Here is a 16,525-nt window from a genome sequence, read left to right as displayed (position 1 = left end):
TAAAATAAGCAAGTATTTTAAGGATCAATGCTTTAATATTAAGTCTTCAACGATAATTACCGCGATAATTACTCATGTATATTGAATTCATCCCGACGTTTCTAACCCTTTACACTTTACAGCGTTGGCCACGAACGGTGTAAAGGGTTCGAAACGTCGGGATGAATTCAATATACGCGATATAATCCGTTTCAATAGTTCTATTTCTTCAACGATATTTCTATTTAGGTACCTACTTTATCTACACCAAGACCATCAATAAATCAATCCAAATTCATCAATAAAGTTTTTAACTAAGTCAGCAATTCTAAAACGGAATGCCTGAGCAAAATATTAGAGTCTGTGCGGAAAGAGAATAGTCGTGGAATGTTTTGGGCCCTATAGAATCCACGACTCTTCTCTTTCCGCACAGACTCTATATGATAACGGGGTGTTGACATAGTCCTCCTTCTGGAAACACACACCGCTGATGATGCCCAACACGCTAAACGAGTTAAATACCGGGATTTGATTTGGTAGCGCCATTATACAATAAACAATATAGGAAGTTCCAAATACGGCCGGTTTTTTTTTACTGCCCTGGTCAACGTTATTTCAAATAACATCGATGGCAACAACATCGCCACCACGATTATTCAAATCGGCGAAACGCGGATATGTAACATATATATGTCTCCACGTAGCTGCTGGCCTACTCCACCCCTTCCATACTTGGAACACCCACCCCACCTCTTTACATTTGAGACTTGAATAGCTACCATACCAGCCGGGGGTATAGGAAATTTGACGCCAACGAGGAGGCGATCATGAACTGGGCAGATAGGAACAATACTGTTTTAGTCGTTTCTAACAAAGGCAAAGGAACGTTCAAATCAGCTCGTTGGAGAAGTGCCCACAACCCGGACCTAGTCTTCACAACAAGAGCAATAGACGGTACCCCAGTTGCCACCGAGCTGTACGTGCTAGTGGATTTTCCACACTCACAACACCGCCTAGTATTAGTTGTCATAGGTCTGAAAATATGACTTCCAAGCACTTCCAAGACCGCGGTGTCGTGCTTTCACCAGTGCAACAAACTAGCCAACAAGGAGCTGAGAGTAAAATTCAGGGGCAATCTTGTCCGACACAGCTTCCTTCCTAAATATCTCCGAAATATCCTGGATTGACTTCAAGGAGCACCTAAGCAGCCTATCTGCAAAACTGGGCAAATAGATATAACGTTGGAGACTAAAAAGCTGTTCCTTTATGTATACAATTAGTGCCTAAGTATATTTTTTTGAATTGGCTCTTCAAAATAATTAAACTATGTATATAAAACTGTAAAAGCGAAAAACTCGAAAAAGCCGGTTTTATCAAAGTGAAAACCCGGTTTTTGCAATTGACTGTAAACCCGGTTTTTCCGGTTTCTTCGATTTCGGTGAAACCGAGTTTGTGACGCCTAGCACTTGCTGATTTGATCGATAAAGCAGAGAGCATATTTAATAACAGTAGTCAAAAACAGATCACAACAGTAGTCAGAAACAGCGCTCAGTCACCAGTAAATGAAAAAAAAAAACGCTATTAAAGTTCAGGTGCGCTCCGTACTTGATATCGAGCTAAGTGTGCTGCTCGGTTATGTGAAGTTGGTATGAGACGATGTAAGTTAGGCCTTAATAATGGTTTATTTAGACGATGCGAGAATTCGCATGCGAGTTTCATTACACTGTGGTTTTTGATCGGTCGGTTGTATTGGACGTAACCAACAGTCCGCAATGTAACTAAAATCGCATGCGAGTTCGCGCGCAGTCTAAATCAGCCCTTAGTATGTTTATTATTGTTCGATATGCATGTTTATCGGTCTTTTTATCCATTTTACATGATAATCTCTTGGTGCATGGGAAACTATGGATGGTTAAAATTTGTGTTTACAAAATTATCGAGTGGACAAGTCCGTCAATTAAGAAACGGGAAAAATCGTCATGTGCCGGAATTTCCCTATTTCATATATTGCCAAACTTTTTTTATTTGATTGCGGTGATGCGAGATTTTTACTGAATTGTCAAATTTCTCATATAAATTCGTGGTAGATTTCGTAGATCAACCTAAGATATCGGTGCTGTATTATTTAAAATTATAAAATAGATATTATTTTTAAACTTTTTTTAAATGTTCAATTTAAAAATAGGACGGTTTTGTCCCAAAAATATATTTGGGAATAAAATCTAAATTTAACCTTAAATTGAGTTCACTAAGGTTTAGTTTCGATTAAGGGTATAGTGGTATTTATGTTCACTTGACGTACCTACATGTTTGTAATACGTCACGATACAAGAAAAATCGTTGGTTGACGGAAATGCCCCAAACCCTAGGGAAATTCCGTCAACTGACATTTCTTTAAAAAAACCGGCCAAGTGCGAGTCGGACTCGCACACGAAGGGTTCCGTACCATTATCTATAAAAACGGTCACCTATCCAAGTACTGACCCCGCCCGACGTTGCTTAACTTCGGTCAAAAATCACGTTTGTTGTATGGGAGCCCCACTTAAATCTTTATTTTATTCTGTTTTTAGTATTTGTTGTTATAGTGGCAACAGAAATACATCATCTGTGAAAATTTCAACTGTCTAGCTATCACGGTTCGTGAGATACAGCCTGGTGACAGACGGACGGACGGACAGCGGAGTCTTAGTAATAGGGTCCCGTTTTACCCTTTGGGTACGGAACCCTAAAAAATCATATTTAAATAACCAGCAGTACTAGGAGTTTATTATGAGTACCTGTATATAGTTAAATAAATGCTTAATCTATTACAGTGATAAGGTTTATTAAAAAGTAAATATCATCATATAGTTATGACCGGCCAAAGTGAACTTATAAAAAACCGGACAAGTGCGAGTCGGACTCGCCCACCGAGGATTCCGTACTTTTTAGTATTTGTTGTTATAGCGGCAACAGAAATACATCATCTGTGAAAATTTCAACTGCCTAGCTATCACGGTTCATGAGATACAGCCTAGTGACAGACGGACGGACGGACGGACGGACAGCGGAGTCTTAGTAATAGGGTCCCGTTTTACGGAACCCTAAAAACTATGACGGAAATGCCTAGTAAGAGTGGTGTGGTGAGGCCACGGGGAGGCTCACTCGCCAGAAAAAATAGAACAAAATGGATCCACTCGATTAATTTACTGACTAATCTACTCGACTAAATTGTTGGTGTTTAGACACGTAATACTCACCACTCGCCACTCGACTAATGTAGTCCGAACTAGGCTAGACATTGATACATCAAGGCGGTTTGTGTACAAGTGGCTTAACCGCGAAACGCGAAAATCGAAACTTCGTTATCTGCCTCTCTATCGATCGAATATGCAAGAGTGATAGAGAAGCAGAAACCGAACTTTTGATGTTCGTGTTTCGCGTTAGGCCCTGTGATGGTGCTAGTGACGCCCCCTACGCAGAGTTTTGCGTAATATTCCCTGTGGGGTCGCTTTCCGTGCCATATTCATACTCAGACACAGCGACCCTCTCAGAAGAAAAACTGTACCAAGTCGATAGAAAAACATCATGTAATAGTTAAATGAAATTATATTGCTTGTAAAAGGTATGTATTTCAATCGTATGTATTCTTAGCAAAATCAACGGGATCCTACAAAGAAGTATATTCATCACACTAATATACCGACAAACAGACATAATTTGCGGGTTTTATTTGATTAATCACCAATTCACCATATACTTAAGAGTAGGTGTACCTATAACACGGTACGCGGAATTTTTTCATAGGAAGAATTCTTTGACATCGCGCCTTGCCATTTGTAAGACGTAATTTTCATAGTTAATTGAACTTAACAGATTAAACGTGAAAGGGTAACAAATTAAACGTAAAAGGTACTAAATCCTGGCGTAATAACAATAGTTGTAGCGTAGCGTTTTTTCTTAAAAACGAAATCGATACTGTGAAAAATCGAAGCGCCTGCAAAATTGTAATAGCAATGTAAAGTGTAAAATGAGTAAAACTCGGAAACCACAAATAAAATGGCTCAATTTATAATTGAATATGAAAGTACTAACAAGGTACTAAAATTTGGCTTTTATAGAATTTATCAATAATCGCGGGATCATTGCGTAATAAAATACACCCGCCATTCTGACTGTCAGAATGGCGGGTGTTATGTTTTTTGGTAATAACTTTAAATACCGTGAGGTACTAATTTTTTTAAAGGAGGTACCAAATTTTATTTGAAACAGATACAAAATATATAAATCATAGATCTAGCCCTAAATTAGCCTGTGGCATTGTTCCCAGGACGCTGGCCGCGTTCCCCCTTTGCACAGTGAGGCTGAGTTTTTGAGCAAAAAAAGGGGCAGCTCGTAGGACGCCAGACACCCAGACTAGTTTGGTAGAAATTTCTTTTACTAGTTTTTTGGTGTCTGACGACCAGGGACCGAGAGTTTCAATTGCAAGTGCCGCAAATACATAATTCGGTTTCAAGAATGCGTATTTGCGACACTTGGTAATTTGGGCGTCGTCTGCTGCCGTCCCCGGCCTCCTGGCAGAGCCCAGGACGTGGGATGGGGCCAGCGTATCAACACATGTTACATCCCACGCCAGGGGCCGTCCCAGGAACCAGGGTACGAGCGAGCAGCCGTCGGGCCTTTTGCCATCCGCCGCAGATAAACCGACTGGCTCCAGGGTTGCTGGTACCAAATAGTACAAATTAGGTACTAAAATATGGTATGCTTTTTGTTTATTTTTATTTGGGTACACCCGCCATCCTGACTCTCACTAAAAATCAAAAACACAGGAAAAATGGTTGTTTGTGCATTGAATGGGTGTCACAACGCATCATATCATAAAAACAAACCGACTTACATTACATTTCACGCGTAAGTATAGAGTTTAATGTGATATTTTTACGTAATCGTAACTACAAAAATCCAATGTTTCGCCAGCCGCCATTTCTTATAAATGTGTGTGTAGTAAATATTTTTTCCTCAAAATGGGACATGACGTTTACATTCTAAAATGAATACGCTTAATTGAAGTTCCTTGTATAATTATATAAAAATTACATATTTTTAAATATTTCATTATTTTATTTCAAATTATGTAGTAATTTTATGCACATTATTGTAACCTGTAAACCTGTGAAAATGTACCCGGCTGGTTACATAATACCTAGGGATGTAATAAAGGAAAGAAAACACAAGAGTCCACTTGATAGCTGTTTTATTTCTTCTCTCAAAACTCCCACATACCCTAAAATTACATCTTCTAGCTCAGACTGCTAACGGTAGAGCTGTTGGTTCATTAATATCTGTATTCTTACACTTAGGATAAACCACTAACAAACTAGTTGTTTAGTTAAATATGATTCCGATAATTATAACACGTAAAGTTACACCTGAGCATTAAATTGGCAAGTAACACTGTCCATTAGATCACAGTAAACCTTGGTTATGATATTAAAGTTATTCATTATAAATGTGACAAAAGCAAAAGGTTACCGATCTATGACAAAACAAAACATGAACTTCAAGTAAACTATGAGCTTACTAATAGTTAGGGAGGCGAATAGGGGAATTTTCGGCAATACTCGAGCGTGGCAGTTTAAGATATGAGAGATACCTTAGACCTAATAGAATAACCTTGTAAAGTATTTAGCTCTATATGTAGTGACGCGCGCCTAGGATAGACGATCAGATTAGTAAAAAAAAATGGATAGTCTGAAATACTCGAGCGCCTCAGATTAAGATATTGGGGGTTGATTTTAGTGTTTAAAGACTAAATTTAACTAATCTGACGATAAGTCCTTGACGCCGCCGAGTTATAGGGTCGCGAACTTGTAAAAAAAAAACGTTAATCCGGCATTCTCGAGCGCGATTTTTTTATTTTTTATTTTGAAGAATATAATCTAAAACTTACTAAAAATACAAAATCTGCCGGTTTCCGCATGACCGGAAGTGTGGAGGAGCCATTTCGTCTTCCTAAGAACGCGTTGCGGCATATAAGTCGCGAACGATACATTTTACAAAAAAAAAGTTTAAATATACAAAAAAGGTAATTTTATTTTACACAAAAAAGGTCTCTTTACATTTTTGTCCAAAGTTAAAACTTTTTGACTTGAAGCATCATAAAAACTCAAACTCCCGGTTTTTTGAGTATATCTCGAAAACTGAGGGTGTTAAAAAAATTGATATGAAATAACGATGATTAAATTATGTGACTTTTATTATATCTCAAATTTTTTTTTTCTAAAGCTTCTCGACAATTTTCGTGGACTCGGAAAAAGTTACGCGTATCTGTATACAAAAGTATTATTAACATGTACAGTTTCATGTATGTATATTATTCAATAGCCTGTTGATCCTCAAATTGTTTTTTGGACGTACCGTAAGTTCCCCGTTTTATCAAGGAGAAAGAAAGAAAAAAAAGAAACCAAAAAACCTTTTTCGGTCAGATTAAGAGAACCCACCAAACATTTTTGTCAGATTAAAAAAATATGCTTTCAGGATACCGAGATAAACCTCCCCTATGAAAATCTGACGCGCTCGAGTAAATTTTTTTTTTTTGCATTTTTGACTACTTTATATGCCTACCCCCACCACGCAAACCGGCAGATTAGTATACCGTTGTTATCAGAGGCACTCGGGGCATACGTAGTATGAATATCTCACGCGCTCGAGAATGCCCAAGTAACTGTTTTTTTTAACATTTTTGAAAAACCGTACACGCCAAACCCACCGCTAAAATGGTTTTTGCCATACGAGCTTTTCTTTTCGAAATTATTTTATCTTTCGATTTTGATAGGTCTCGACGGCGCCGTTGAATTACGCCATTTAGCTACCTCGCCTCCCTAACTACTACCTAAGGGCCAACACATACCTGCTGCCACAGACGTTCCTCCAAGTTAACTCCTCTGCATTCCGCCAGACGAACGAGATAAACGATCTAAAAAAATATAACAAATATCATGAGATTTAGCTTTGTGCACAACTGCTGAGAGACACCTAAACACTGAACCGAATCATAACACTTACAGAAAAGTCTGCAGCGGTCAAGAAATAGCATTTGGGTCGGAACTCGTGACAATGACCATGAAGGCGTCCCGATCTTGAGAAGACCCGTCTCTTACATCAGCTTGCCACGCTCAAGGGCACGCACCTCTTTCTTCAGCAACATGGCAAAGGAAAGCAACATTTGCCACGACATATTAAACCGTGGAAAGAATAAATAACTTAGTCTTTACCGAGTTTGGATTTAGCCGGTTTGCCGTGAAAACACAACATTGCGAGAATTACTTACCCAGTAACCAAAATAAGTATCTCCGGAACTATATACAGCGACAATGGATTTCCTTATATTAATATATTTTAATTTTTGTAACGATCAATATATGTTCTGACACAAATCCATGCCGTCTTTTCTTCTCATTCTATTTTCCTTCCATTTCAAATTTCGTGCTCCATACAACACGAACTCCACGTTGCCAGTCATATTGTGCTATCTTTTAAAACATATAGGTTTAATTACCCAACGACACAATATCAAGAAAAAAAGGTGAAATACAATTATTTCTATTTGTAATTAAACTATATAATTAAATTAAATCATGTTCAATATTTCTAAAAAGAAATTAACACTAACAGAAATAACAGAAACAACGAAGTTCCACCAAAACCACTAGCTGGCGCTATGTTACATTATAAATAAAAAAATGTACTTATCAATTTTTTTATTTAAACCTTATTTCACAAAGGCGGGAAATGCAAAATTCCTTAAATAAACATAAAAAGCTTTTGCTATTAAATCTACACACAAATTATTAATAACCAAGTGTTAAGGATGTTGTTAAATCCCCCATTTTGAGGGAAATATCTACCCAACTAGCAAAATAGTCGTATAAGAATTGATTTACTCAGCCTAACCGTATAACAGCCGAGTTACGGTTGTTGAAACACCAATATATCGTATAATAGCGGTTAACTCGACTATTTAGCAATTTTCGCTAATTAGTGCTATAATCATGTCGTATAAACGTTTATAGCACTATCTTTTAGCACTTTTATTCCACCTTTTAATAAATGCTGAGTTAGCGCTACTAAATCACTTTTATTCAGCATAATTGTTCTATTAAAATCATATAACAGCTATAGAATAGCTAATTGTCTGAATAAGGCGCTTTAATACAACCGTTACTCAACTCTCTTGTCTGTTGTTATAAAAGCCTATTAAAAGCAATCCAATAACCATTCGGCAACAATGCTGCTGTAACAGCGCGTTTATATCATAATTCGGGTAATGGGGCTCAAACCGCTGTTATAGGAGCTGAAGTGTATTTACAGGTTTTATTCAAAATGTATTCAGCTTAGAGTACTTTTAAAGAGTTTTGAACTACATTAACAGCACAAGTCAGCCATGTTGTCGTTTCAATATAGTCCGGTGGCCAACTGCATGAAACCCTACCTGATAAAAAAATAGAAAATCCTACTCTGTAGGGGTAGCTGACTTTTAGTAGCATCAACTGTTCTTGGTCGGCCGCGGCTTAATTTGGAAAATTTTGCGCTAATGGCAAAATAGTGGCACAAAAAATCATAAAAAAAAACCCCATCGTATAATAGAATGAAACTTGCATGGTAGGATAGCTGCCTTTGAGGACAGCAAAACAAAACTGGTCAGCTACATCCTGTGTTGGCAGGTTCTTGTGTCCGACCGAATTTGTGGTACCACGTGACAGCAACAATTTACCTCATCGAATAGAATCAAAACAACTGATTGTAATACCTGCATTAAATTTGTTGACATATGTCTTGGTCGGCCTCACCTTAGCCTGACAGCGTTTTCAGTCCGTCCGCATTAAAAAAAAAGTCAATGGCAGCTATCCTACCATACAAGTGACATTCTATTTTTCGATGAGGTAAATTGTAGCTCACTTGGTACCACAAATTCGGTCGGACACAGGAACCTGCCAACACAGGATGTAGCTGACCACTTTTGTTTTTTTTTATGAATATTTGTACCACTTTTTTGCCATTTGCGCAAAATTTGCCAAGTCAAGCCACGGCGACCAAGAGCAGTTGAAGCTGCTAAAAGTCAGCTACCCCTACAGAGTAGGATTTTTCAATTTTTTTATCAGGTAGGGTTTCATGCAGTCGGCCATCGGACTATAAATCCATAAACATGGCGACATCATGTGCTATAAGTGTAGCAGTAAACGCAGTTACTCGACTTATAGTCGAATTAATGAGATATAACAGAAACTAGATCGTGTAAGCAAATTTTTACTTATTTTTATTAATATTTTTTTATTGAAATTTAAGAAAATCGGCGGCCCATGAATATATATGAACCAGTGCCTTTGGTTTTATCAATAAAGTATTTTTCGCGCTGGGTTTTACTGTATTACGTGTACTTACAGACAGTAAAAACTTATGTACACAATCACGGTAAAAATAAATTTCATGGATGACAGCAGTAAAAAATACTTAAGTACCTTTTTGTTTTATTAGACACGTGAAGACGATTAGGCCTCAAACTTAATCAAATAATTGAAATATAATCGCTTACCTGAGATCGTTTTTAGCACATATTAGTTGAATAAAAGCATTTACTGCACTCTTACACATTTAAAATGCCGAGTAAAAGCAATCCGGCTACCTTTACGAAACATTTTTGCTGAGAAAAAGCAGTGCGGCTGCTTTTATAGAACACTTTGACTGAGTAATAGTAAATTGCTAATGTTTATAGAACAAATAGTCGAGTAAAAGCACTATCGTTGCTATTAAAACACTAGAAGTGCTTTTATCCACTTTTACTCAACTCTTACAGCATCGATTTGCTTCTTATACAGCGCTTACTCGATTTTTATAACACTTTTAGTCTGTATAAGTGCGCCTTTTCGCGTTGAGTAAACGCTTACAGGACTTTTACTCGACTGTTTTTACACCGTTTATAGCACCAAAAAGCGAAAATAAAAACGTGCTCTCAACTTTTATAGCACATAGATTTGCTAGTTGGGTATATACTGGCAACACGTTTTTGTATATGTGTGTGTGTGAGCGTAAAACACGAGCCTCCCACGCACACATCGATCGTGTTTCGGCTTCACTTTTGGCAGGTTAGCCGTATGGGGACTATAAGTGTAAATAACATTATTTGCGGTATTTGACACATTATGACTGACGTATTATAGAGATGTAACTAACGCAAATCGATTGTCACAGCAAGCGATTACGATTGGATGGCACGTAGACTGAGGTATCGAATTGTGACGTATAATGTTATTTGAGATTTAAATAAAGCTAGAATTATATGGGTTTCCCGCAAGCTACCGGTCGGTCGGTGTATTTAATACACCGACCGAGTAGGTCGCACCCATTGTCAAAATTGAAACTTGGGGATCTATTTTAAAGTTTATTTATGTTATTTCTGTGTCAAATTTGTTGTCTGTTAAGTGACGATAAATATATCCATATTTACAGTTAATTATCCACCTTTTCCTTATTTTTATTAAAAGAAAAATGAAAAATTCATATCGATTTACTTAGACGACTACCGATTCATAACGGTGGTGTCCGGCCAACCCTAAATTAAAAAAAAAAGACGTAGAACGTAAACGTTCGCAGTGCAGTTGTTTTCCTTTGTGATTTCGATGTGCAAAACATTTTACCTTCAGAAATGCAAATTTTCACCAATACGTAAAAGAACCGACAAGAATATCGCCGAATTCGAAAACATGTATCGATGTTTTTTTCACGAACTTTGACGTAAATAACATGAGGATTGATGTCGTTGAGCTTGGCTTTTCAGACCATAGAGGAGTCTTAGTAACTTCACAAACCATATCGGATAAGACAAAAGGACGACGAAATCAATACTCTTATAAGACCCGTCTTTACACTGAAAGAAACATATCTAAATTCAAAATAGAACTACAAAACACAGATTACACATGCATAATTAAATCACATAACACAATAAATGAAAATTTTGACCAATTTCATAATAAAATTATAAACCTGCTTGACCAATGCATCCCAAAAATTCATTTTAAACCGAAACCCAAACCAAAAAGGCAATGGTTAACCCGCGGTATAAAAGCTTCATCTGAACACAAACGCCATTTAAAAATATTAATGACACAAATTGATGACCCAATCTTAAAACAGCACTTTAAAACCTATGATAAAATCCTGAAACGATCTGTATATATCTCAAAAAAAATAAACAACATTAATAAAATAAACAAATCCAAAAATAAGGTAAAAACAGTGTGGCAAATTGTTGCTGAACAGACAAATAAAACAAAACCAAAAAAATATGATAATATGAGCCTAAGCATAAATGATAGCATAACATACGATCCACAGCTAGTGACCAATACTTTTAATACATTTTTTGCTTCCGTAGGTTTTACAAATACAAATAATATACCGCGCGGCCGACCTGTCATTGACCCAACCAGCAACACGTTTTTCCTATCGCCTGTAGATCCCTCCGAGACGTTTAAATGTATCCAACAACTAAAAAATAAAACAAGCTATGGGATTGACGAAATTCCCCCTTCACTTGTAAAATCATGTGCCGAAGAGATGACTATTCCTCTCACAGTCCTTATAAACCAGTCTTTCTCCTCTGGTATTTTCCCGGAGCGCTTGAAAATTTCACTCATAAAACCAATATATAAAAAAGGAGACCTTTCTGATAGCCAAAATTACCGTCCCATTGCTTTACTTAGTACATTTTCAAAGATCTTTGAAACTATTATGGCTAACCGTCTTACTTCTTTCTGTAACAAATTTAATATTTTTGATGAGCGTCAATACGGCTTTAGAAAACAAAGGTCTACAACACTGACAGTATACACATTTATTCAAGAAGCTTTAAAACTAATAGATGACAAGAAATATGCCTTTGGCCTGCTCCTGGACATGAGCAAGGCATATGATAGAGTCCGGCATGATATTCTTCTAAACAAACTGTACGGCGTAGGCGTTCGTGGTACAGCGAACGATTGGTTTAGGTCCTACCTTAATAACCGCCAACAAATAGTAGAAGTTGAATTTTACGACGACGACACAAAAACTTTATCCAAAGTCCGATCATCCACATTAAACGTGACGTGCTCAATTCCTCAGGGAAGCGTGTTAGGTTGCATTTTATTTCTAATTTATGTTAATGACTTGCCAAAAATACTAGACTCAATAAACATTAAATCTCTACTTTACGCGGACGACATTTCTATAATATTTCCTAGTACAAACACAAATGAAGCTACAACCAGCTTAAACACTATATTTAACACAATTCTACCTTGGCTTCAAGATCACAATCTTAACATAAACCTACAAAAAACTAACCTAATTCAATTCAGACCACATCAGAGATTAGCCTTAGAAATTAATTATACCTACCGAAATGACAAACTACAACTTACAAACACTTGCTCCCTCCTCGGATTTAATATCGATGAAAATGTTAATTGGAAAGCCCATATTGAAAAAATTTCTACTAAGTTGTCGAGATTTGCCTATGCCCTTAGACAAATACTTATAAATACAAACATAAAGACCGCTACCTGCGCATATCATGCTTTTGCCCAATCTTGGCTCCAGTATGGAATAATTTTGTGGGGCAATAGTGTAAATATCAACAATTTATTTCTCCTGCAAAAAAGATGTATAAGGGTTATCTGTAACATAAGAAACGACGTAAGTTGCAGACCATACTTCTCAAAATTAAATATACTCACCCTCACATCACTATACATACTGGAGACCTGCAAGTTTGTGCGAAAATATAAAAAAATATTTGACAATCCTGAAAATCCCAACCCGCCAATCCATAATCTACGCCATCGTAACAAACTAGTCCAAGCTATCCCCGCCAACCTGAAAATGTTTAACAGAGGCCCCTACTCAATGTCAATTAAAATATATAACCGTATACCTCAGAACATAAAGAACATAACCAACTACCCAACCTTCGTAAACAAACTAAAATCTTACCTAACAATTGAATGTCCATATACTCTACAAGAGTTCATGGACAATTAGCCCAAATACTAGTAAAGACGATGCTCAACTGTTATAATTATTATGTGTATTGTCCGAATATGTTATATTCTATCTTTATCCTACGTTTGTTACAACTTAGTCTTAGATTAGTTATAGTTTTAAATATTGCCACGCCCTAGTAGGGTCCATGTATGTACTGGCTTAAATAAGAACACCTTGTAATAATACCATGGCTGCAATAAATGATTATGATTATGATTATGATTATGATTACGTAGTATTGCTGTTGTGAGTGACAGACGTCAAATACCGCAAATAATGTTATTTACACTATATCTGTCTATGCGTTATTAGTTTAAGACCTTATAAGATAAATTCCTTCTATTCTATTCTATAATTTGAGAACCCGTGCGAAGCCGGGGCGGATCGCTAGTAGTAGGTAGTACTTAATAAATCAAAGTTGATTTTGGTTTAATTATTTTTTTAACTAGCGACCCGCCCGGGCTTCGCTCGGGTTAACAAATACCTACACCTTCTATTCCTCAAGAATCACTCTATTGATAGGTGAAAACATATTCTCTGAGGTGAAAACCGCATGAAAATCTGTTCATTCGTTTTTGAGTTTATCGCGAACATACAAACACACAAACAGACAGACGCGGCGGGTGACCTTGTTTTATTTTATAAGGTGTAGTGATTAATGAGTTTGGGTACAAATGATATTATCCATAGTTGATCGAATTTCAACACTTGATAGAATCAAAATCAAGTGTTGATTTGATGTGGACGCGAAATCTGACATGTCGAAATTCATGACCTATTATTATAAAACCAGAATAACTACGCCCCTTGGAATACTTTTCTAAATAGAGATATCTCTACAACTTTCATTCAAAAGTAGCTGCTGTTACAGTCTAATTTGTTCTACATATGAGGCATTATCTATGAAAAGGGACCTTATTGTCGATGGCGCTTACGTCGCACAGCGTCGCGCGGCATTGTATTTATATCGGTGCATCTTTAATAATGGCGTAAGATTGTGCCATCGACAATAAGGTCCCTTTTCATAGACAACGTCACATTTTATTTTATTTTCTTTTTAGTGTTTGTTGTTATATCGGCAACAAAAATACTATCTGTGTAAATTTCAACTGTCTTTTTAAGCTATCACGGATCAGGAGTTAAGCCTGGTGACAGACAGACAGACGGACAGCGGAGTCTTAGTAATAGGGCCCCGTTTTTCCCCTTTGGGTACGGAACACTAAAAAAAGTGTAAAATTTTCGTCAATTTCTTTATTAATGTGAGTTTTCACAAAATGAAGAAGTTGTTGTTGATGGACATATTCCACAAGGTATATTAGGAGTCATATCGAACATTAAAATCGCAAACTAACTAGTTCTGGGGGGGAAAACTCATTTATTGTAAAATAAGTGTTATAAAATGAATACAAAACTAAAATTAAGTACAACTAAAAACTAAAGCTAAAAACTAAAAATATTTATCAAAACTTTGCGCCCTTGGTAAGGTGCCCATCACGCAGGCAGCGTTCCCGCGCTGGATTGCTATGGCCAATCTTTGCGCGAGAAAGCTGCCCGCGCGAGGGTCACCTGTGGCCTGCCTTAGGCGTTTGCTGAGCTCCTTGTGGAGCCCCCGAGCCCCCCTACCCCACGGACCTAGAGTCTCGACGCCGAAGGCTACAAATTCGTAGTGTGCGCCGAGACAACTATATTTATTAACCTTGGAACGTTCTCGGACGTCAGCCGCCGCCCCGGCCTGTTTACTGGTGGCTGAAATGTAGGACGCCGCCAGCGTGTCTGCGCAGGTGGCGTCCCACACCAGCGCGCGGCCCAACCGCCAGGGGATCAACGACATCCCGTCGGATAGTTCTGATTTTTTAATAGTTGTTAAGACCACTACTAGTACCGATATGCAGAGTTGCAGTTTCGAATGAACTGTGCTAATTTTGCACCACTCGAAAAATCGCGTTATTTTCATACTTTTGTTTGCTATTCTCAATTCTCAATATTAATACCTAAACTCTCCCTTTTTTCTTTAAAAAAATCCATACGGTATTATTACTTAAAGACTTAAATTGCTACAATTTGAGGCCAAGACCAGCTCTGTAAGGTTCAATGATACCGATATCTCCAAATATTTAATTTATATTAATAAAAAGTGAAATTAAGATTTAGTCACTTTTCGACCCCGTTATCGGGGAAAATACTCATTTTACAGGTGTAATAACACTAATAACAAAAAATGTTATAACAAAATGTAGGACGGTATCTGAACTAGCCGTCAGTTGCGATTTTGGGGATTTATAATAGTGTTAGATACGACTGATATAATATAATAAAAACTTAACAAATTATCAGAAATATGTTTCTATACATATGTACCTATGTAGGTACATATGTATAATACATATGTATATGTATGTATGTAGGTATGTGGTAACTAATGTAGTTCAAAATTAAATTTTAAAGCGCCTACCAATAAGATAGTTGCGGGCCCAGCGGCGATATACAGTATGTTCCAATAAAGAAACCATTTTAATCTTTCCCAAAAGGTTAATATTTGAAAGTATAAAAACTTACCACACAGGATGAACAGCCAGATTCCACGACTCATTGTACTCGGGGGACTCTGAAGCGGCAATTAACACTAGCTCAAATCCTGACGTCGTTTTATAAGTTTTGTAATGTTTAAGAGGAAACGGGACGTCCGCTTCACCATACAAACGTAGTCCCTACTTTCCTCCCTAGATATTGACATTATGGAAAATATTTTTACACGGTAGGTACCTATATTGTATATTAACCATATTCGAAGCCACGCCCATTCTTTTGACATTTTCCTATTTTTTGATTGTTATAAAAGGAGCGACAAATATTTCCCATATAATTTTTTTATGACCCTAAGGGTCTTATAATAGATAAAATTTCGAAAAATCTAACGAAGTTACACGTAGCTGTGGTCGATGTACATCAAATTGTGTCAAAATATTGTCAATAATAAATATCTAGAGAGGAAAATGGGGACCACGTTTGTACGGAAAGGCATATTCGGGGCGGTCGTCTACTATCGCCTTAATTAACTTGTTTAATGAAAAATGTCTGTTTAGCGATGTCTATTCGCATGACTGACTTAATAAATCAGTATTAAGTAGACTTCATTATGCCAGCCCGTTGAGTGTTAATTAACACATTGGAACCATTTTAATTTATTGACTTCGTACCTAGGTACCTATCTACATGTGACACAATATATGTATTTAGTAAAACTTACTATTTAAGTACAAAAAACCTACAGTTAAAAAATTTGGCCCAGAGCCCAGATCGCCGTGAACGGGTTACGGGCAAGGTGCCCAGAAGGCTGGCCGTATTTTCTCGCTGTATGGCAATACTAAGTGGGAAATAGTGGCCAGCCCTCTGGTCAACGGAAGCTTCTATTAAGCGCGCCGACAAGTCTTACTAGGTACAGTCGACGCGCACTTGGCCCCCATGGCCCTAAAGTTTCTACATC

The 16,525-nt window shown here is 37.2% G+C and overlaps 1 protein-coding gene across 4 annotated transcripts in view; it reads right to left on the bottom strand.

The window, feature by feature from the left end:
* Positions 1–15,646, bottom strand: part of LOC134804234 (uncharacterized) — a 39,460-nt gene extending 23,814 nt beyond the window's left edge. For 3 of the 4 annotated variants that reach the window (XM_063777206.1, XM_063777204.1, XM_063777205.1), the window contains exon 1: positions 15,598–15,646. In XM_063777206.1, the coding sequence (XP_063633276.1) occupies positions 15,598–15,631 (34 nt within the window). In that variant the 5' untranslated portion in view covers positions 15,632–15,646. Of the gene's footprint in view, positions 1–6,868; positions 7,231–15,597 lie in introns of those variants that run through there. The other variant, XR_010146093.1, reaches the window with a different exon arrangement.
* Between the last annotated feature and the right edge of the window lie 879 nt (positions 15,647–16,525).

This window comes from Cydia splendana, chromosome Z, assembly GCF_910591565.1.
Source record: "Cydia splendana chromosome Z, ilCydSple1.2, whole genome shotgun sequence".
NCBI classification, from domain to species: Eukaryota; Metazoa; Arthropoda; class Insecta; order Lepidoptera; family Tortricidae; genus Cydia; species Cydia splendana.
Note: the sequence above shows the minus strand (reverse complement) of the source record. Positions and strands in the feature narration are given on the sequence as shown.